At 50.4% G+C, this 22,828-nt stretch overlaps 2 protein-coding genes across 3 annotated transcripts in view; one reads left to right on the top strand and one right to left on the bottom strand.

Moving 5' to 3' along the window:
- PLEKHH1 (pleckstrin homology, MyTH4 and FERM domain containing H1) overlaps window positions 1-12,880 on the top strand; it is a 54,414-nt gene extending 41,534 nt beyond the window's left edge. Inside the window, exons 15-29 of the mRNA XM_070417942.1 lie at window positions 139-219; window positions 545-727; window positions 1,100-1,208; window positions 1,923-2,035; window positions 2,587-2,763; window positions 3,111-3,208; window positions 3,638-3,815; window positions 4,337-4,492; window positions 5,522-5,622; window positions 6,314-6,455; window positions 8,456-8,598; window positions 8,956-9,085; window positions 10,016-10,102; window positions 10,405-10,551; window positions 11,522-12,880. Coding sequence (XP_070274043.1) covers window positions 139-219; window positions 545-727; window positions 1,100-1,208; window positions 1,923-2,035; window positions 2,587-2,763; window positions 3,111-3,208; window positions 3,638-3,815; window positions 4,337-4,492; window positions 5,522-5,622; window positions 6,314-6,455; window positions 8,456-8,598; window positions 8,956-9,085; window positions 10,016-10,102; window positions 10,405-10,551; window positions 11,522-11,635 — 1,959 coding nt within the window. The 3' untranslated portion in view covers window positions 11,636-12,880. The remainder of the gene's footprint in view (window positions 1-138; window positions 220-544; window positions 728-1,099; window positions 1,209-1,922; window positions 2,036-2,586; window positions 2,764-3,110; window positions 3,209-3,637; window positions 3,816-4,336; window positions 4,493-5,521; window positions 5,623-6,313; window positions 6,456-8,455; window positions 8,599-8,955; window positions 9,086-10,015; window positions 10,103-10,404; window positions 10,552-11,521) is intronic.
- Window positions 12,797-21,129, bottom strand: PIGH (phosphatidylinositol glycan anchor biosynthesis class H). Of its 2 annotated transcripts, none has more exons than XM_070417955.1 (4): window positions 20,880-21,129; window positions 17,066-17,275; window positions 16,333-16,416; window positions 12,797-14,656 (listed from the first exon to the last, which is right to left on the bottom strand). In XM_070417955.1, the coding sequence occupies exons 1-4, from the start codon at window positions 21,057-21,059 to the stop codon at window positions 14,564-14,566; spliced, it is 567 nt and encodes a 188-aa protein (XP_070274056.1). In that variant the 5' UTR covers window positions 21,060-21,129; the 3' UTR covers window positions 12,797-14,563. The 2 variants fall into 2 exon arrangements, with proteins under 2 accessions (XP_070274056.1, XP_070274066.1); XM_070417965.1 differs by having other exon boundaries at window positions 16,333-16,413.
- Between the last annotated feature and the right edge of the window lie 1,699 nt (window positions 21,130-22,828).

Here is a 22,828-nt window from a genome sequence, read left to right as displayed (position 1 = left end):
AGTCTGGGCGTCTCCACTGAGGACCTGAGCTTGACCAGGGGCTTTGACGTCTGCCTCCCTGTGGCTTCCCTTTGCCAGGCCCGGATTTACTTCGGGGCCCCCTGCTTCTGGTGATGCCGGCTTGTTTCTGCCTCACAGGTAAAGCATGGCCACTCCAAGCTGGTCTGGTGCGCCCTCGTCGGGAGAACCTTCTACTACTATCGGAGCCACGAGGACAAGGTACTCCCGACCTCCGACAGCACCGCTCTCTCTCCCCCCAGACCCTATTCCTGGGGCTCCACTTTCCCTTCTACCCCATAACACCACAGCCAGTGCAAAGCCAGCTGGCGGGCTCCCTCCGCAGAGCATGGCCCCGGCACGGTGGGGTCAGGCCACAGTTCCCCAAGCAGGCAGCCAGTGACCTCTCGTCCCCCTTCCTCCTGTATCTGTGTATCTGTCTTCATGCACAATTCCCAGCCCTGCAGGGCCGAGGGTTCCAAGAGAGGAGTCCTCTGTCCCCCCCGGCCCCAACACCCCCCTGCTCACGGAAGCCTCATGTCTGCAGCGACCCCTGGGCCACCTGCCTGTGCAGGACGCACTCGTAGAGGAAGTCGACCGATCCTGCGACTCAGATGAGGACTACGAGGCCGGAGGAACCGGGCGGCTGCTCTCCTCCCACTGCACCCTGGTGATCCACCCTCCGGAGCACAGCCCCACCTACCTCCTCATTGGCACCAAGCATGAGAAGGCAAGGGCGGGCCGGGCCCCGAGGCCACGCTTAGACCTATGCTCCCCCCCCCCCCCCACCCCCGTCTTCCCCACATTCATGTTTATTTCCCTCCTGGACATCTTGGCAAGTAGCAGTCCCTGGTTGGGAATATTCCTTATATTGGATTGTTCCCAGTGACCATCTCTTCCCTGAGGTAGAACCACAACCTTAGAAACCTGGGTTCGTGTTCACTCGATCCCAGGTCTTTCCTCTCAGACACAGGTGGCCCAGACTTCTGCTCACCAAGCCAGCTGAGCCCCACCTGGGCGTGGCCCCTTTAAGGAAGCCCCTGGGAGCTCTTGCCCCATTTCCCCACCCCGCCCCAGCAGATGGCCTTCTGTCCTCTTCCAGGACACGTGGCTGTATCATCTCACCGTGGCCACAGGGGGCAGCAGCGCCAAGGTGGGGACCGCCTATGAGCAGCTCATTGGCAAGCTGATGGATGCTGAGGGAGACCCAGGTAAGGCAAGCAGGGCCGTCCCGCCTGGGCTGCAGGGCGGTGGCTGGGGAATTGTTGGTCAGGAACCCAAAGAAAGCACTACTGGACCCTGATGCTGTTTTAAAACCGCCGGAGCCGCAGAAGGGCATCCCCACCCCAAGCTCCCGGGCCCCTGTCTCCGATGAAGGCACTGAGGTGACCCCTCAGACTGCCCAGTGGCCTGGGCCAATGTTTTACTTTGTTCCCCTGCAGCTTTGTTGGGGAGAGGACTGATGAAGGAGGTGGCTGGCGAATCTATAGTGAGAGTTGTTATTAGCAAAGCCTCACCTAAGCCTGGGGCCCGGGGGTCTTTATTTTGCTACGGATTCTGAGCAGCCGGAGGACTGACAGCACACACCACACCCCCCTCCACTCAGTGCCACAGCTCGTTTATTCCAGGCTGATACACACCCCTCCGTCCAGGCCTGACCCTGCGGGCCGGGCCTCCCCTGCACACACAGGCTTGCACTCAGATGCCCACACCTCGCACACTCGCCCTGGGGCAGCCCCACGAGCAGAGCAGTAGCCGCCTTCCTGTGAGCTGTGCTTGTGAGCCCGACACTCTAGATGTAAGCCCAGCACCACCGTGGGCCCCAGGCAGACCCTCGTCTTCCCCGCAGATCAGAGGGGTGGGTTGGGAGGAGAGTTCCCGCCCAGGGGTAACGGCTGCTGCTCTCCGCTGCTGTGCCTTGGCAGACTCGCCCCTCTGGAGGCACCCCATGCTGTGCTACAGCAAAGACGGGCTGTACACGTCCCTCACCACCCTGCCCTCCGAGGCCCTGCAGACCGAGGCCCTCAAGCTCTTCAAGGTAAAGTGGGAGCGGAGCCCAGGCCCACCCATGGGCGGGGCGCTCTCGCCATGTGCCCAGGCTCTGCCCCACGAGTTCTGCCCCCCATGGTGATCCTCGGGTGAGAACATGCAGTTAGGGGGTGGCCCACAGAAGGATCTCAGAGGAGGGGGCGGAGTCTCACAGGGTCCCCACCACGTCCTGTAGGACAGGGAGGCGGAAGCTCTGGGCCTTCATTCCCGAGCCTGGGGGAGCCTGTGAAGCTGGACAGGAAAAGGCAGGCCTGTGCTGTTTCTGAACCTGAGGGATTCTGGCCTCTTTTAGAATGCTCTTTGTGCCTGTCTCGAATATTCTCTTTTTAGAAAAGGAATATGTCTTGCTTATGTAATAGAAACATTTAAAGAAGGAAAGATTCTAGCCCGAGGTAGCCTTCCCCGCACAGTGCTCCCAGGCAGTGCTCCCTCTTAGAAACATTCTCCCTGTGAACAAGCCCCCCCCGCCCCGAGCCCTGGGCGGCCCAGGCTGTCCATTGTCTCCACACCTGCCAGTGTCCTCTGTCATGTCCCTGCCAGTGCTGCCAGCTCTTCATCAACGTGCCTGTGGAAGCCGCCTCGGTGGACTACCACGTGTCCCTGGTCCAGAGGGCCCTGCAGGTCTGCCTGGTTCACCCCGAGCTGCAGAGCGAGATCTACTGCCAACTCATGAAGCAGACCAGCTGCCGCCCGCCTCAGAAGTACTCCCTCACGCAGGTAGGGGCTCCCCGGTGACGAGCGGACAGGAGCCATCGCCCAGGGCTGCCCAGGAGCGGGAAACGGGAGGAGGTGACTACGCAGGTCTCCTGAGCCTGGTAGCCAGTGGGCATGCTCAGAGCCGCCTCGGCACAGCTGCCCTCCCTGTGCCCCTTTGGATGAGGTCTGTGTGCCGTCAGCTTGTGCGACTGCTGTTCTGGTCAAAGCCTGACCAGGTTGGCTTTGGTACCCAGAGAAGGTGGGGCCCCGGTTTGGGTTTGGAGAGAGTGCCGAAGGCTCTGTCGCTCAGGGCCCTGAGGCGGGGCCTGCGGGCCCAGCATTCACCCCGCGCTGCCTGTGCCCTGCAGTGCTGGCAGCTCCTGGCTCTGTGTGCCCCACTCTTCCTGCCCCAGCACCACTTCCTCTGGTACATCAAACAGCAGCTCCAGCGCCACGCAGACCCCAGGTGAGTGAGCGCCGTTTCCCTCTGCCCCTTCACTCCTGCTGTGGCATGATTCAGTGTCACAGGGAAACCGGGGTCAGATCCCCCCACCCTCTGAGACTTGCTCGGTGGCCATAGGGGCTTCACCGATGGCTGTAAACACAAACACACACGTGGAGGTCTGGGCATGCCTGGGCTTCTGAACACCAGTTCACGTGTGCATGGATGTTTTGTGGGGGCTGTTGCCTCGGATTATTCCCAAAGTGTCATTCTCTGTTGCCATGTTCATATAGGCCCTAAATGGCAAATTAATACCCCGCGCCCATCTTCAGGGCTTGGCTCACAGCCTGCCTCAGTGGCTGACGTGGTCCTGGCCAGGTCTGGGCTGGGAACCAAGGTGGCAGGGAGATGTGGATTCCGTGGTATTCCCTTCTTCCTCACCTGTCTTTTTAGAAATGAAACTGGCCAGTATGCCACCTACTGCCAGCGGGCAGTGGAGCGGACCCTGCAGACTGGGGAGCGGGAAGCCAGGCCGTCGCGCACGGAAGTGATGTCCATCCTGCTGCGGAACCCCTTCCACCACTCTTTGCCCTTCAGCATCCCCGTGCACTTCGCCAACGGGACCTACCAGGTGAGGGCGGGCGTGTGCCCTGTCCTGAGTCTCTTCCAGATGGGAGCACCTTAGGGCCAGGCGGGTGCTAAGCCTCCTAGGATTGGCAGATTCTTGGCAAGCAAACCAGCAAAAGAGTGGGCCTGGGACTTCAGGGTGGGAGTGGGGGTTAGTGCCAGTGTGGCAGGAGAGAGGAGCTTGAATCGCAAAAGCGCTCCACTATTTGATGTCCTGGAAGTACACCTTTGAATCCATCTGTGAACAAGAAACTGAGACACTGACCAAGAAGATGGCCTGAAAGGGCCTCCCAAAAAGCGAGAGTAAAGGGCACACAGAGCTTATTTCGGGTTCGTCTCCAGTGGGCGGGCTCATCCCTGAGGCATGCACCCTCGCGTGTGAATACAGAACGGACATCTCCTTGGCCCTTGCACCCGCCCTTGCTCCTTCTAGGCAAGCCTTCCCACCTCTGGACGCAGACCCCTCCGCGAGCCCTAGTGGGCGTCCCTCAGCAAGTCCCCTTGGGGCTGTCCTCTCCCCTGCAGGTGGTGGGCTTCGACGGCTCCTCCACAGTTGATGAGTTCCTCCAGCGGCTGAACCAGGAGACAGGCATGAGAAATACGTCCCACTCCGGCTTTGCCCTCTTCACAGACGATCCGTCTGGCCGGGCCGTGGAACACTGCCTGCAGGGGAGAGTCAAGGTGACGGCCTCCCCGCTGAGCCCTGAGCCCCACTGTCCCACCGCCTGGCTTCGGGGTTTTGGTGGGGAAAAGCCTGCTCTGCTGGGTGTCTGGCTGTGTCACAGCCTGTTTGGTGCTGAGCCAAAGGTGCCCCTGCTTCTATGCCATCCTAAAACGTACCCGTGTGAGCCGAGAAAAGATGTTTGTGCTCTTGTCTCTGGAGAGAAGAGCTCTGTATCCCTCTCTCCCTGGGGTGGCTGTCAGCATCCAGGGGAAGCTGCTGCTCAGCTGGTGTGCGAGGGACCGGAGGAGCTTCTCAGCAGCAGCCTGACTGAGGCTGCCGGTTTCACGCACACGCGCGCACAGGCACACAGGGACACGGGTGGGCACCTGCATGCCCAGAGTCCCTGGATGTTGTGTCTGCCAGGCCTATGCTGTGCCTACAGGTTCAGCCACAGTTTTAGGAAGTAGGTCCTTATGGTACTTGGGTATGAAAGGCTCTTGAATGGGACTGAGGACCTGTCTTGTATTGTGGTCTGAGATTAGAGCCGCGGTGCCTGTTAAGTGTTTGAGGGAATGTGCTGTAGCACTTGATGAGCATGAGGGTTTGGGTCCGTCTGCTTTCTTTATGGCAGCAGGACAAAGGCCTCTAGTCCTGTACCATTGCCGGAAACACTGTGCTACATGCCTTCTCTGTAGATGTCGGGCATCTCCAAGGCTTTGCTACACAGCAGGCCTCTGGGCATATTTGCTGAAGAGAGTGGGGTGGGATGGAATGGGAGCTGGTGATGTGAGGCCATGGTTTTTGACTGGGGCCTGCCTTGCCTCAGGGTGCGGGGGCGCTCAGATGTGAAGGCCAGTAAGGGAAGCTTTGCTTTGCTGCTCACGCCAAGTCTGTGAGGAAGCGCAGGCACCTGGGGTCCTGGCCCCGTAGGCCATCCTCCCATGGAGGACAGTCACTCCACTCTGCCCTGCTGCTCTGCCCGAGGCCAGCCCTGCCTGGACCTCATACCCCTCACCTTTTCTGACTTTTGTCTTTGCCTCTTCAAGCTCTGCGATGCCATTTCCAAGTGGGAACAAGCCCTGAAGGAGCTGCACTCCAGGAAGTCTAAGGGTGGCACGCGTGACGTGAGGCTGATGTACAAGAGCAGGTCCTGAGCACGCCCAAGGGTGGGGCCAGGCGTGAGGGCTGCACCTGGGGTGCACAGGCAGGAGGCCCACAGATACAACACCGCATGGTGCTCATTAGCTGGGGAGCCAGGCCGACTGGGCAGCTCAGCTCTCTGTCCCTATACTGCATGTACACACACATGCATGCTTACACACACACAAACATACCAAGAAAACAGACCAACCTCATGAGATGGCTGCATGTGTTACCTTAGGAGAGGGAGATTTTGTATGAGCACTAAATTTAAGGCTAGAAACAAATTGCTCCTATACCAATTCCAGGGAATACAGAAGTAGGCATCCTGACTTTTTACCAATTTGAGTAAGAAAATTCCATTCCAGCTATGTCTCCAGGCAAATAGTTTCCATTAGTCTCTTGGCTTCTTAACTCATCCAGTTCCCTAATAAGTTGTGATTCCTGGTACCAGATCCCTTCACCAAATCCCGTAAGTCTAATGGTGTATCCAGAATTAACCACACGCTACTGTTGCCATGAAAACTATGGGCTCTGTGGCATGCTTGCTTAAATATTTTGGAGGCAATAGAAAATAGGCTTAGAAATGGTATAAAAAGAGTCGTTTCTTTCTTTGGAAGTCAAGATAAACAGATGCCAAGATGACCTCGTCCTTTTGGGATCCCAGCTGACCTGGCTTCTCGCCCTCTTCCCTGTAGGCTGTACTTTCGGGGTCAAGTCAAAGGGGAGACGGAGCGCGAGCGTCTGCTGCTTGCCTTCCAGACCAGTGGCGAGATCGTGGCCGGGAGGTTTCCTGTCAACAAGGAGCTGGCTCTGGAGATGGCTGCCCTGATGGCCCAGGTACGGGTCTGTTTGGGAATCGGGAGGGTCAGGCACTACCTTTGGACTCGCAGGTGGAATGCGCCACACAGGCTGGAGCAGGAGATTCTGCAGGTGGGCAGTGCCAGAGGAGAGGGTGGCCTTGACCCTGGCTCCTTACCCAGCAGAGCTCCTCATTGTACACGCAGGCTGTGTGCAGATCTCTGGGCGGGAATCCAGAGGCCTGGGTTTGAGTCCTGGCCACTTCAAGCTCAGATGTTGGCCACGTTACTTTACTTGTCTGTGCTTTAGTTTCCATTTCTGTGGACTGAAAACAAAGATACCTCCATACCTACCCCCACAGGGTTGTACTAAGTATGTTCTTAAATAATGCATATCACAGAATGTATGCCATAACATTTGTACTTAAAGCTGTCAAACATTTTAACTAGAATTAGAAAAGGAACACATTCAGACTTTGACTCTTCTCCCTGTTACTTTTAGGAGGCCATCTTGCCAAAGGTATCTGGGATACCTGTATGGTTCCCATAGATCTACTTGATGAAAAGAAGGGGAAATTATAATAGCTGATCTTTAGCCCTGCCCTGTCTGGCTCAGTTGGTTGGGCATCATCCCATATATCAAAAGGTTGTTGGTTCAATTCCCTGACAGGCCACATACTTGGGTTGCAGGCTCCATCCCTGGAAGGTACGTGCAGGAGGCAGCCAATCGATGTTTCCCTCACACATCAATGTCTGTCTTCCTCTATCTTTCTCTCCCTCTTTCCCTCTCTCTGTCCCTCCCTCTCCTCCTCTCCCTCTCTCTCTAATAACTGATCTTTAATATAATAAACACGTATTAAATACTCTATAGAGGACCCTGTGCTAAATATTTTGTACTAGAGGCCCAGTGCACAAGATTCGTGCACTTGGGGGGGTCCCTTAGCCCAGCCTGCACCCTCTTGCAGTCCAGGAGTGCTCAGGGGATGTCTGACTGCTGGTTTAGGCCCACTTATACTCAGGCCTGGTGCACGAGATTTGTGCACTTGGGGTGGGTCCCTCAGCCCGGTCTGCACCCTCTCACAGTCCAGGAGCCTTCGGGGGATGTCTGACTGATGGCTTAGGCAAGGAGTGGGCCTAAGCCGGCAGTTGGACATACTTAGTGCTGCCTCGGAGGCAGGAGAGGCTCCCACCACCACTGCTGCACTCGCCAGACATGAGCCCGGCTTCTGGCTGAGCGGTACTCCCTGTGGGAGCGCACTGACCACCAGGGGGCAGCTCCTGTGTTGAGTGTCTGCCCCCTGGTGGTCAGTGCATGTCATAGTGACTGGTTGTTCTGCCATTCGATTTGCATATTAGCCTTTTATTATATAGGATATATTATCTCATTTAGTTCTCATCCCCACATAATAGGTGAGGATATTGAAGCTCAGAGAGTTTAAGTAACCTGACCAGCATTACAAAGCTGGTAAGTGGCAGAGTTGGGATTTGAGCCAGGTGTCTAACTCCAAAGGCCACATTTGGAACTCTCTGCTATACAGTTAAGTCAGTTCTCACTTAGCATCGTCAACTTGTTCTACAGCTTTAAGCAAAACATCTCATCAACATTATAATGAAATGACATTGAACAAAACTGTTCTTCAAGGACCTGCTGTACTCTAGGATCTGTAGCATCTTCAATCCTATGTCCCATATTTTTGGATTGGAAGCCAGAATTTCTACATTGTTTTCCCTGTTTGCCCCTAATTAACTGTGTCTTTGGTTAAGGCACCTAACCTCAGCTGGAAAATGAAAGTTGGACTAGATAATCTCTAATATTCCAGGACCCTAAGGTTGTTTGTTTATCTCTAGTGTCTGTGAAACTGGATAAAAAAGGCCAGTTCACAAGAAGTGTTTTTTCACATCCATTTACACCTCCCCAGTAAAGTTATGAAAAAAAGGGTTTATTACACCTTTCTCAACAGCCCACCCTCACCACTACGCCCATACCACCCCCACCATGTCCATATTCTTGACTTGTGCTTCCATGTGTTTCTATCACAGGTAGAGTTTGGGGACTTGGAGAGGCATCTCTCGCCAAGCCCTGGGTGCACACCCCCTTCCAAGGCTCAGCACCACCTACAGCAGGTGCTAGACAGGTTCTACCCCAGGCGCTACCGATACGGGACACCCACTGAACAGCTGAGGTAGGCTACCAGGTCTTACAGCAGTGGTTCTCAACCTGAGAGTCGCGACCCCTCTGGGGGTCGAACGACCCTTTCACAGGGGTCGCCTAAGACCATCGGAAAACACATATATAATTACGTAGTGTTTTTGTGATTAATCACTATGCTTAAATTATGTTCAATTTGTAACAGTGAAATTGGGGGTCACCACAACATGAGGAACTGTATTAAAGGGTCGCGGCATTAGGAAGGTTGAGAACCACTGTCTTACGGGGTCTTGTGGGAGATGCGGGCTGTGGACTTGGGGAGGTCTCAGAGCTGCCATGGGAACATGTTGGTACTTCACCAGCACCATTTCTCTCCATCTGTCCAATCCAGGCACCTAGTAGATCAGCTGACCACAAAGTGGGCAGCACTGCAAGGCTGCTCCCCTCCTGAGTGCATCCGCATCTACCTGACCGTGGCCCGGAAATGGCCCTTCTTTGGTGCTAAGCTCTTTGCTGCTCAGGTAAGTGCAAGTGGTTTCTAGTGGAAGGAGTGGTGACCACGCCTTCAGGAATGCCCTAAGTATCTCTTGGAGTTATTGTCCCTAATCATGTTTGAGTCTAGTCTGCAGTGCCTGCCTGCAAACTAGCAACCACCAGGGGTCACTATCTTTCCACCCATTTCTGACCTACTCCCCATTCCATGGTCCAGAGCAGTTGTGATTCATTGCTTTGGGTCCAGGATTCTTTCTGGGTGTCCCACATCTTTCCTTTATTGACTTCTTTCTCAATGCTACCCTGGGGGGAAAAAGATAGGATCAGCTAGTTATAAGGGCATATAACACGGGGTCCCACTTGGTATGGGAAGTTGGAGAAAGCTACTGAAAAAGGTGACATGCCTACCTCCCCAGCCTTTTGGGGATTGCCCTACTGCAGCACTGGCAGCGAAAATAGTCATTCCAGGAATTGTCCACTAAATAGCCACTTTTCTTACTGGTAGGGTCTGTCACCCATAAGACTGCATTTTGCTTTCCTGTTTCTTTTACAGTCCCTGTGAAATTGATTGAAGCAAGATGTACTCCAGCTGGGAAAGACTGTGGGTGGAGGGCTGTCAGTGTCAGAGCTGGGAGAAAACAGTCTGTTCCCCACACCCATGACAGAGCAGCCAGGGATGCTCTATTCTGCGCACAGAGCTTCCCAGTCGATGGGCTGTGGCAGGATAGGCTGTGATCTCCTCCGGCTCCCGATTGTTAGTAGGTAGCCAGAGCCCCAAAGCCAGATGCCTCCTGTGCACTCCAGCACGCTGCACAAATGCCATCTTTTGTTTTCCAAGATAAGGAAAAGGTTGGAAATCACTGCCTAGCAGATCCCTGCGTGTGCCTTCCTAACAAAGCTCTCATGGTTCAGAATCCATCGCTGTGGATGTGTCTGATGGGGTTTTCCTGTTTCCCCAGCCTGTGCCGCTGTCTTCCAAGGAGAACCCTCTGGTGTGGATTGCTGTGAACGAGGATGGTGTCAGCATCCTGGACCACAACACGATGGTAAGGAAGGAGGAGGGCTGGCTCCCTGATTCCCTCCTTCTCCTGAATAGTCTTTTCTTCTCTCTGGACTCAAAAGCCTGAGTGAAGTAACCATACCCCCCTCTCCCTACCCCCTACCCAAGCACTGCTGTTCTCTAGTCTAGACACAGCATGTAGACATTGGAGATGTGTATCTCCAGATTATGACCACTGCGGAGTTCTTTCCTGGTTAAGCTCCCTGTGCTCAGAAGAGACGGGATGCTGGTTCCTAGCTCGGAGGCAGGGGGTAAGTTTCTCCAGGACTAACCAGCTCTTTCCTACAGCAAGTGCGTGTCACCTACCCCTACTCTTCAGTGATGACCTTTGGTGGCTGCCGGGACGACTTCATGCTTGTGATTAGATCCATTCCAGACCAGAGCTCTGGAAAAGGCCACATTGAAAAGCTGACCTTCCGGATGGCCGCTCCCAAGGTGGGTCTGAGAGCTCCTGAAACATTTTACTCTGACCTGTAATGTAGGAAGAGGTGGACTTGGAGCTGAGAAAGGAAGCTGGGGTTGTGACCGTCTCCTGAAGAGCCCTGCCCCAAAGGAAACTCGGCCTTGTCTATGATCATGGCTCCAAAGGGCTCCAGTGGAGTTGCTCGGCAGTCACTGCTGGGCAGACAGTGAGGGCTGGCTAGGGAGGGCACTCACTCAGGACCAGCTACTCTGTGCCCTTCACATGATCTTTCCTGCTCTCAAGCCTCCGCGCCATGCAGGCTGGAGTTGGGTGCTCCCTCGCTGTTCTCCTTGCAGCAGGACCAGGGCAGCTGCCCCCTCAAGATGTCCTCACCTTGTCCTGGGCTCTGCTGTCCCAACACTAGTCTTCAAGTGGGACAGTCTGCACATGCTCCCCTGTCCTCCAGGTCTTAATTCCGCCCAAAGACCTCTTTTGCCTTAAGGGCTTTATTCCCACTCAGTACAGGAAATGTTGACTAGCAAATGTAAGAATTACAAAGACTCAGAAACCTAAGTCCTCATTTATAGGTTCCTGACTCCAAGAGTTCCCTGGAAGCCCTGCCGCTTTGATCCTAAAGCTGGAGATTGCCAGATCTCCTCCTCCTTTTAACACACCCCTGCCAAAGGAGAAGATATGCGGGCCCTTTGCTCCAGGGAGGCCCCCTGCCCCAGCTTGGAGCTAGCTAGAGAGGAAGTGCCGCCTGTTCTCAGGGGTACTGTGCGTCTCACAGGACCTCCAGGCCAATAGGTGCCCATTTCATTGGGCCTCTGAACCACACAGTAATGACCCCCTTTAGACGATTTCTCCCAGGTGGGTATTTTAAGAGAGAAAGGAACTGAAGCCCAAGAAGGTTATGTGCCCTGTATAACAGCTAGTGAGAGAGAAAGCCAGTATTCGAGCCAAGGCTAGTTCATGTCCTTCATTTCTCTGTTGTCTCCTTAGATTGCAGAGGCTACTCTCCTCATGGCCAGCTACATGAGCCGTTGCTCCATAACTGTGAACACACCCACCAAGCCACCTGCTGCCCACCAGCCATGGGAACTGGCTGGACAATAGCTCTTTGCTTCTCTTCCACGGGCTGCCAAGGGGCCAACGTTGCTGTGAATATTTCTCCTGCCCCTGTCCCCGCCACCTGGTGCCTCTGGGGTTGGAGATGCGAATCCTGGGGCATGACACTACTGTGATGGGTCCAGCACCCTCCCCAGCCCGCCCTGGTTTGTTCTGTGAAGTGTGTACTTCAGTGTCCACGAAGCCTCTATTCTCTAGGTGCCTTATGTTTCAGGGCCCAACTTTTAAAAAGCCAGGCCCAGTATAAAAACCACTGTCTTTTTTCCCCCACAAGAGTATGAGCGCTGGATTCTGCCTGCTTCTAGACAGACAGGGAGGTCTGGTTCCTGAGGGCGTCAGTGCCGTACGTCACAGCTTTCCCCACTGGCACCCTCGGGGAGGCGAATCTGTTGTATACTGTATACGGTCCTTATGTGGGGATTTATACTTGAAGTTTTCCCAACATCCTCAAATCCTGAGGACCAAAATTTCCCGTTCACCCCAACTCTGACAAAAGCCTAGAACTCACTAAAACTAGGCTTCCTTTCGCAGATGGGAAAGGGGGTGGCAGGGCTGGAGGGAAAGGAGCGGAGGCCTTTCCCTCCCCTGCTGCCCATGAGTAGGCGCCCTGCAGTGCCCTCCGGGGCAGCAGCTCCTCTTTGTAGGACAGGAGCTCTCCCTGCTGAGATCGAAGCTGCTCTTCCTCACACTGGACTGTCAGCCCAACTGGGTACAAGCTAAGGCAGGGGCAGGCCTAACTTGGCCTCCTCATGTCTCCTTTTAACTACTGGACAGGGCTCAGTGAAGGCTGTGCTCACTGCTGTCGGACGAGGTGGCCATCACTCGTTTCCCTGCTCTTCAAAAGACCAAGCAAATGCACTCTGCTTTTTGCTGCTCTGGGAGCCACCAAAATGAGTCAGAAACAGGAGACCCCTTGGGGCTCGAGGGCCTGGATCTGCTCCTCGGGACTTCTGGCGAACTTCCGCTGGGAATTAGTTTGAGGACAAAGGACAGGTGATGTCTGTCCCAGAAACTGAATGTTGCTTTCGCCTTTTGCCTTCCTAACGATGCCAGTATCCCCCTGTCGCACTGAGACCTTCTGTTAAGTGCAGAGGAGATGCTCTGTTTCCACCCTCCCCTAACAAAGAAAGACGAAAGAGTTCACTGGTACTCTGATTTTCCAACATGGAAACGGAGTTTTATTTCATAGCTCTAAGACAGTCTTACCGTATGTCAATAAAGTGCTGAAAACTGTATGGTCTTAGCGTTTACCCTGACAAAGTGTGGGTATTTTACCCTGACAGTGTAGTGTGTGTGTGTGTGTGTGTGTGTGTGTGTGTGTGTGTGTGTGTTGCACACTGCAGAACCACTCGGCTGGAACTAGTTTATATGAGCACTTCAGCTCCTGCACGCTTCCCCTCTCATCCTTTACACCAGGGGTGGGGAACCTTTTTTCTGCCAACAGCCATTTGGATATTTATTACATCTTCTCGGCCCATACAAAATTATCAACTTAAAAATTAGCCTGTTGTATTTGGTCAAACATTTCTGTTCCTGCCTTTCGCCCAGCATTTGGGTTCTAATTGGGACATTCCTACCTGGAACACATCAACACATCACACGTACCACAGACTTCTGAAGAACCCCTCCAGGGCTGGTGTAAAAGGCAGAAATGACATCTCTGGTTTTGTGATACTTGAGTGTCTCTAAGGCCCATGAGGATATTAACCACCTGGGAGTTTTAAAAACATTAGGATCTGCCCTGGTTTGTGTTTCTCAATGGTTAGAGTGGCAGCCCATATACCAAAGGGTCTTGGATTCAATTCCCGGTCAAGGGCGCATAGTTGGGTTGCAGGTTCAATCCTTGGCCCCAGTCAGGGCATGTGCAGGAGGCAACCAATCAGTGTGTCTCTTTCACATCGACAGTTCTCTCTCATTTTCTCTCTCCCCCTCTCTCTCTCCCTTCCACACTCTCTAAAAACCAATGGGAAAAAATATCCTCAGGTAAGATTAACAAACCAAAAAAAAAAAAAAAAAATTAGGATCCCAAAGAAAAAGTAAAGGAGAACAGAGCTGTGTTCATACTGAATTTGGGGGTCAAGCTATTTCCCCCACCCTATCTCCTTCCCAATCCTTCAGGAATCCTTCCTTAGTTTATGAATTTTATACAGAAGAAACTGTCTTACCAACAAAAGCTTCTATAGTTTGCATGTTTTCCTTCTTTAACATGTTCCTAGAAACCAAAGTCGAATTTCTGTCTGGACTTTTGTCTCATTCCTCTTGGCAAAGAAGTTTTTGAGTAACAAGAGTATTAATGTGCTTCATACCCTGACTGAAATGCCACATTCATGTCTGTCAGTCAAAAGCAGGTGTCTGTGAACCAGGCAATTACTGTACATGTTTAGGAAGGAGACCTGTTTATTAAGAGATTCATCATATTTAACCCTATACAGACAAAGGAGCTAGGGGGAGAGTCTAGTCTTGTGGGACATTTCTTCCCACTAACCCAGTGCCTGAATGGCTGGACTATTTTCTTAACTTTTATATAACTGGAAATTGTCTTTCTCAAGAGATCTGATATCAATTTCCCATTGTCTTGCTCCACAAAATTCAACAAAAAGTCAACTTGAATGTGCTTAGAAAATTCGCAAAGTGCTCTTTGTCAACATGACCTTTGACAAACCGTTTCTTACGGTCTCCTCTCATTGGTAACGTACACATACCTTACGTGGGGAGCACTGAAATACCAGGAACACTGCTCAACATCACACAATGAGCTGAGTTCCAGTCACCTGCTCTGTGGCTCTCAGATCCACTGCATCCATCCTGGTTCCTAGGGCCATGTCCACACGATGGTTTGAATACAGCAAAAAACACCAGCTTAGGAGTCATTTCCCCTCTCATCGGAAGACAGCCTGGGCTTCTGAATGCTGGGGCTCATGGGCTTGTGGATGTGGCTTTCCCGGGTGCCAGGATCTCCTGGCAGCTCCTGTACACTTCAATCAAGCAGTCCAGCCGGGGCTTGGCACTCTGAAGGCCAAAGGGAAGAAAGGCGCAGTCAAGGTGAACAAGAGAGCTTAGGAGTGCTGCATCCCTGTGCAACCTCACTCTCACCCACACCCAGGGTCTATAGGCACAGGTGGGAGCCCAGAGGCGGAGTACAGGCCTCACAGCACCTTGCTGGAAGAGTCCCTTACTAGGCCCTCAGCCCAGCCTGAATTCTGCAAAGCCAGATCTCAAAGACAGTTTATAATCTGTATAAGTTTCATGATCTCCATCTAAGAGCAAGCAAGAGGGTTAACAAGGAGACCTTCCTGGGGAGTGTCACAAGCTGTGGGACAGTCCTCAGAGACAAGAAAGGCAGCTTCACATGTCAACACTGACAAATACTGTGTATAAGGAAATGTAATACAACTGAGTTAAAAGAAAGCCACAGAATGGGAAAAAGATGATGTCATATTCAATAAAAGTTTGCTACCCAAATACATAAATTGTTATAAATGCATAATCAATATCTACATTCTACTTGACTAAGAGAGGAGGTATGGATAGTTTAAAACAAGAAGAAATACTAATAGGTAGATACAAAGACATATGAAAAGTCTCTGTCATTTAAAGAAGTACAAATTTAAATTTTTTAATTCCTTTACCGACATAGTAAAGAAGCTATACCCACTGTTAGCCAAGACTAGAAAAACACAAATCCCCCCAAAGTATATAAAGTTGTCCAATCTCTAGAGCCAAATCTCAAATACTGTAAAAATCCATGAAGCTATTCATAAACTTTAATAAAATAGTTTTGAACTATGATGCAAAAGAATTTTAGCTTAGCTGCCTTAAATCCTTTGAGAAACAGGGCAGTGAGGCAGTAAACTGCAGATGTGAATTATACACCTATAAAGGAATTTATTACAATTATGTTTATATAAGTGGTTTTGTATAAGAGAAGAGCAAAAAATACCGTAGGATGTGATTTCAAAAGTTAGCAATAGAGTGGCTAAATAAACTGATACTTGACATGATGGTATAATTATTTAGTAAGTACAGTGGCCTTTGTAGATGCATGAAAATATGCATGCCAAATTTAAAAAGCAAGATACAAAATAGTGTATACCATAACAGTATGTGTAGATCAGTAACATCTACGTAAAATCATATTGGTAGACTGACAGAGCCCAAGGACATGAATAGTGATTTACAGGCAGAAGTTGCTATCTATTTTTTCCCTACAATTTGTAATATTTCTGAAAGCCTGTATTTGCCTCAAAAGGAGCTCCTGAGCCCTAGCTGGTTTGGCTCAATGGATAGAGCGCTGGCCTATGGACTGAAGGGTCCCAGGTTCAATTCTGGCCGAGGGCACATGCCTGGGTTGTGGGCTCGATCCCCAGTAGGGAATGTGCAGGAGACAGCCAATCAATGATTCTCTCTCATCAATGATGTTTCTATCTCTCTCTCTCTCCCTTTCCCTTCCTCTCTAAAATCAATAAAATATATATTTTTTTAAAAAGGAGCTCCTGAAAGAACTAAAATCCTATTTCTCACTAAAAATAGCCATCAGGTATCCTCATATGTTCCTGGCAACAAGAGTTTACATTGCTACTGTACAGAAGTAGCCGTGGATACGCAGAGAGGTGGGCGGGGCGGGGGGGGGGGGAGGTAGAGGATTTCTTTGGAGAAGAAAGTTAAGCCAAGTGTTCTGTGCTCACCTGGAAGACAGGTACTACTTGGGATATCCCATTTGGTTCCATCGGGTCGTTCAATAAAATGCAAAGGTAGTAAATCACCTTCTGCTGTAAGAAAATACATCAAATAGCAGAGATCTAAGTGAAACTCATTTCGTCTCTTTTTCTTCAAGGGATGGCTAAAACTTTTTCATAAATAGTTCTAAGTAGAACACTTGATAGCTTTTGAAGTGAGGGAGAAGTATATTCTCATGCAACAATCACCACCAGAGATGATTCTGAAGCTGAGCCAAAAATAAAATTGAAATGCTGACACCCTATCCATGAGCACCTGCTGTGTCTCTTTAAAAAGGGACACCCTGGTCGGGTAGCTCCATTGGTTAGGGCGTCATCCCCATATGCCAAGGTGTGATTCAATCCCTGGTCAGGGCACATGCAAGAATCTACCAATGAATGCATAAATAAATGGAAAAACAACAAATCAATCTCTCTCTCTCTCTCTCTCTCTCTCTCTCTCTCTCTCTCTCTTTCTCTAAAAATAAATAAATAGATAATATAAAAGGACAAACCTTTTTTCAATAGAAGTCACTTTTACGGTTTTGGACATAACCAAAAGGAAACACTGCAAGTACTGGAGCAGAGAGTCCTCAATTTTAATTTTGTGACATCTAATACTTCAGGTACTAAAACAGTTCAACTCCAGGCACACTCCATGGGCTACCCCTCCAGAGGGGCCTGATACCACTTACATACTTACCATATAAATAGCCTCATTAATGATAACATCCTTCACCTTGCCCATTTCAATGAAGGTGGTGCTTTCTTTACCAGAGGCATAGGATGAAGTCATTTGGATGCCCAGCGAATCAATGATTAACAGAGTCTCCTGATCAATCTTCACAAAATGGAGGTAACCAAGCAGGCCTATGAGGGTGATGAAGATGGCAGCAGAGAGGATCATGCTGTTCTGAAGAGAGAGCCAGACACCGGCAGTAAGATTACCAGATGGTCTGCATACGCCACTGTTTAATAAGTCAACTCCAGGCAATGTAGGAAAAAGCCTTTGTTCTGCTGTGAGTTGAACAGGTAAGTGAAAGGGCGAGGGCTACACCCTCCGCCTTGCCCCAGGGTAAGGGCTATGACCTTGGCCACAGTGCTTGGCAAGAAGGTTCTTCCCGGAAGTCTAAGACTCTGCTAGCCACACCCAGGAACAAGACATCGACTTGCGTCTGGCCAATCGGCAGAGCACAGTCCTTTCTCCTCCCCTTACTCCAACCCCCCCCTTTAAAACCCGTCTCTAGGCGGGGTTCGGTCTCTTGGCCACTTGGCTAGCCGATGTGTCGGTGAGTCTGGTGGATGGAGAGCTCAAGCTAGCTTGAAATACAGATTCTTATGCTTTTGCATCGGATTGGCTGGCTCCCTGATGTGGTTTCTTGGGAATCTTGAAATCTGGGCATAACAGTAAGAGGAACATGCATGGAGGAAGATGAAATCACTTTCACTTGTGCTCTGTAGAACTATGAAAGCATATGATGAAATACAGACAACAAACAGATAGATCCTGGAAGAGAACCTCTATCAGCAAAATATCCATCAGAGATTTTTCTTCCCAAACTGCAACTTAAGGACTCAGACGTTTCCTCTCACACTCCCTCAGAACAATATGTAGTGCAAAATCACAGACTGAGCAATAATAAAATGCTTCACACAGTGTAAGAGATACAACCCAACAACTCCTTCCTAATAGAACTTCGAGTGAATCATGATTGGTTCCCATTCCTGCCAATGACTGGTTTAGAAACGGACACATGACACAACTCTGACCAATGAGATGTGAGGGAAGATGATCTGGAGGGGTTTCTGGAAAACCAAGTCCATCTTAAAAAGAGATATAAGGAAGATAAGGTCCCTACATCCTGAGGGTGTTTTTTTTTTTAAATATGTTTTTATTTCAGAAAGAGGAAGAAAGAGCAAGAGCGAGAGCGAGAGCGAGAGAGAGAGAGAGAGAGAGAGATTGAAACATCAATGATGAGAGAGAATCATCAATTGGCTGCCTCCTGCACAACCCCTACTGGGGAGCAAGCCTGCAAGTAGGCATGTGCCCTGACTGGGAATCCAACTGTGACCTCCCATTCATAGATCAGTGCTCAACCACTGAGCCACACTGGCCAGGTAATCCTGAGGTTCTGATATCTGCAACTACTATGGACTCTGTTAGACCATGTGGAAAGCTAGGCTGAGGACAAGTAGAGTACACCAAGACGAAAACAAAACAAAACAATCTACTGAGCCTTTTATGCCCTCCTACCTCCTGACATCTTGTTTTGTTAAGTAACAGAAAATAACAGAGATTCTCATGTAGAACTCTTTTAGTTGTTTTGGGTTGTGACTAACTGATGTGTTAAGGCTGACTGATGAACTGATATGACTACCCGATGTGTTAAGGGCTCAAGATGGCATTTATTCCTTTGATTCTAAGACACATTTACAACCTTTTATTATTTCTGATGTTAAAATGTATTTTTCTATTGATGTGTGTTTCTTTCATGAGGCACTGTTTTCTTTTTTCCATAAAGCTATTATATAGAAGGATGGCACCGGAAAAAAATCACTGGCCTGGAATAAAAAGAGATTCAGTAATTTATGACTGTCATTCCTTGAGGGCAGGAAGTGTCTTATTATTCTTTGTGACTGACAAGGTGCACTCCTTGACCTAACTCTAGTCAAGCTCTTCTAAGCCCCTGACCCTGGTGTCCATCACTGTTGGGCCTGCATTGCCCAGTTGTAGCAAGAATCTTGCTAAGTCAGTTTAGAGCAGCGGTTCTCAACCTGTGGGTTGAGACCCCTTTGGGGGTCGAATGACCCTTTCACAGGGGTCACCTAAGACCATCGTAAAACACATACATAATTACATATTGTTTTTGTGATTAATCACTATGCTTTAATTATGTTCAATTTGTAACAATGAAAATACATCCTGCATATCAGTTCTTTACATTACGATTCATAACAGTAGCAAAATTACAGTTATGAAGTAGCAACGAAAATAATTTTATGCTTGGGGGTCAACACGAGGAACTATATTAAAGGGTCGCGGCATTAGGAAGGTTGAGAACCACTTGTTTAGAGAGAATTCCCACCTGACTGGTCTTCAGCACGAATCCTGTCAAGTTAGTTTAGCCCCTGATATTTCCTTTTAGTAATTTCCCATCCACTGACCCCCACCCTGCTCCTCGACTATAAATTCCCATTTGTCTATGCTGTATTCAGAACTGAGCCCAATTCTATACTGAGGTCTTTTTTCTCCTATCGCAATGGTTTCTGAATAAGATCTGTTTTTACCTCTTTAACTATTAACCAGTTCTGATTTTCTTTGAAACTACCTTCCTTTAAATTTTTTAAATTTACTTTTAGAGAGATACAGAAGGAGGGAGGGAGGGAGGAAGAGAGAGAGAGAAAGAGAAAGTTCAGTTGGTTGTTCCACTGGGCATTTAATAAGTATCTGTTCCCTCCTCACGTGACCATATATTATAAATTAAATCTTTTTTTTTGGGGGGGGGGGAGAGGAGCAGGCCTGTCCTGGCAACTTAACTGACTTATGAAGGAACTTTTAGATATAACTTGACACAAATTAAGGCAGTCCTAATTATGCATATATCTATGCTTGAATGGCAAAAACAGCTAATGGGTGCAGTAAAGGATGCGGTAATGGAAGCAATATCCAAATTAAAGAATAAATAGTCCTGCTGTACTTACTCTGACCAGATCACTCCTGAAATAAAATATGCAATTCAGGGCACTCCACATGAAACTGAAAAAGGCAATGAGGGTGATTCCTTTCATTTGAGGGCTGTCACAAAACCACTGTACGTGACCCTCACAATGCTGAGGAGCTGGCGTGGCAGGCATCAATTCCATTTTAGGGATGTGGAAACATCTGGGACAACAGGAATGGGTCTGGAAATGGAGCTTAAAAACCTACCCATCTCTGAAATGTCATAATTCTTTAGAAAGTACTTGAAGTTGGGGGAGCGGTTGGGAGGAGGAGGAGTTAGACTGCCTTGGAAAACAGATTAGGAAGAACTGTCCACGTGAAGCTCTTAACCTGTGTGTGTATACACACCCTGCACAAGCCCACACACCAGGAGCCAGCGACAGCCTCTGCGCGACTACAGAGAAGGTACGGGGAGCAGTGGTTCCCGAGGCGGGGAAGGGACGAGAGGACGATCCGCGAACAGTTCTCGGGCCCCCTGGAGCTGAATCCCTGGGAGCGTGCGCTACATAAGGCGCATGGAAGTTGACGTTTGAGGCTGTCGTGCAAGGACCCGGTGTGTACGGGCTGGAACCAGAGCACAGCAGCGACCCAAGGGAGGAAGGACAGGGCACACCCTGCACTGGCCGTCACGGAAAGAGCTGTCCAGCAGCGGACGGCGTCCCCAGCGCCAGCGAGCTCCGGCCCGCCGGCCCTACGACTGTACGCCGAGAGGTCCGGGCTCGACCCCACGACCCCAAAGACCCTTCCAACATCGCGTCCGGGCCCCGACCGCGGGGAGGGGCGGCCCGGCCCTTACCTCGCAGAGGGTGAAGAGTCCGTAGGCCGCCAGCCACACGGAGCAGGTGACAGCGGTGAGCGAGCGCAGCGAGAGCCGCGGGCAGCTGAGGCAGAACTCGCGGCAGGACGGCGAGTAGTAGCGGCGCTGCAGGGCCAGGCGGCCGCCGTAGATGTCCGAGAAGCTCAGCTCGTCCTCCATGGCCGGAGGGCACGCACCCCGCGGGCCCAGCGCGGCGGCCGCCAGCCAGCCCCAGCCTCCCGCCCCGGTCCTCTCGCGGGCTCTGAGCCACTTCCGGGGAGCGGGTGGCCACGCCCCCCACGCTCCGCGCAGTCTCAGTTCCGCGCGGCGAGCCGGAGCGGTGGTCTTGCAGTTCAGTTCGGCGCTCCCGCTTGGCTGCGATCCTGGGATTGTCTACTCCGAAGCCTCCTAGGGGGCCCGCAACTTGGAGGACCGCTGAAAGCCGCTACTAACGTGCTTTTCCTTGATGAACTGGTTTCTGTTTCTAAGCAAAGCACACCCCCGGGAGACAGTCCACAGGTATTCATCCATTCCTGTTCATTCATTCAGGAGCGGAGGGGTCTGCGGTGAGCAATGTTGTCCAGGCCCCTGCCTTCAAGAAGCTTCCTTGCTGGTAAGAGCAACAACATGGAAGCAACTTCAGACTCGCAGGGATGACTTTCAACAGTGCGGACAGGAGAGCCTCTCTGCGGGCAGATGATAGAGCCACAAGGGTGCGGAGCAGGCTGTTGGTGGGATCTCTGGAGCAAAGCCCCTGAGGCCGACACGGGGGTGGGGGGCGGGGGCGGGCTTATTGGAGGAATAAAGGTCCGAGCGGCTGACGCCCGGGGAATGCCGTTGGGAATTGGGGGGGGGGGGGGGGGGGGCGTAGATAAGGGTCAGATCCAGGAGGGTCTTGCAGGGCCTGGTAAGGATTTGGGATTTCACGGCCCAGGACTTCTCTCTCCCCTAAACCACTGCGTGCAGCGGGGAGTAGGCAGACCGAGCTGGGAGGTGAGCAAAAGCGGAAGATGCAGAAGGTATGGATAATACATTAATAAACGCATGAGTAGCTGGGGCCTGTGGGTTCCCTCTTTCTCCGTAGGATATGGCCCCAGAATGGCAGTGTGGCCTGTTAAGGAGTCATGAAGCTTCAGACCGGAGGCAGCATCGTGTATTAAAGAATTGATCCCTTTGTGTATACAGATATGTCGTGTAACGGTCGCACAACTTCAAGTCTTTCTGATGAAAGTTAGGTTAAGTTTCTCCATCGTCATCCAAGATTTTGTTTCCTTCCCCCCTCCCCCCGCAACGGATTTTCTTCAAGTATTGCTTTGTTTTTCCAAATTGTCTATCCTGAATCTTACCAAGCAATATACACCCCTCTCGGTTTGGAAAATATCGTGTGATATATTTTATGATTATAAAAGTTTGAATATGGTGGAGATTTTGAAAAATGCAGAAAAGAAGAAAAATATTTTCACCACTCAGGAATAAGCACTGTTGATGTTTTGGGGGGACCTCTAGTCCTGGGAGTTCTTAACCTGGGCTCCATGGATCAAGGATAGAATTACATCTTTGGTTTCATTAACTTCTAAATAAAATTTAACATTTTATTATGAATGTAGGCCATAAACCAATTAGTATTAGCAATACTTGTGATTTTTGTCACTGATAGAAACCCCAGATATTTTCATTTCATAATAATTGTTAGTTATCTCAAAATGTCATTTCTACTCATCACTACTTCAAAATTGCAGTCATTTTTAGACCCACTGTTAGATCTTGTTATTTAATGTGTCAATAGAAACACATATTACTATAATATTTAAAATATTTTTATAAGTGTATTTTAATTTTGTTTTTTTAATCCTATGCATTTTATTCACTTTAAAAAGATTATTGTAATAAGGAGTCTGTTAGATTTATCAGAATTACAAAGGGTTTGTGGCACACAAAAAAGGCTAAGA

Source organism: Myotis yumanensis, unplaced genomic scaffold, assembly GCF_028538775.1.
Source record: "Myotis yumanensis isolate MYYU_CA2020_CCGP unplaced genomic scaffold, mMyoYum1.0.hap1 SCAF_1, whole genome shotgun sequence".
Taxonomy (NCBI): Eukaryota; Metazoa; Chordata; class Mammalia; order Chiroptera; family Vespertilionidae; genus Myotis; species Myotis yumanensis.
This window is presented reverse-complemented; position numbering and strand designations above follow the sequence as displayed.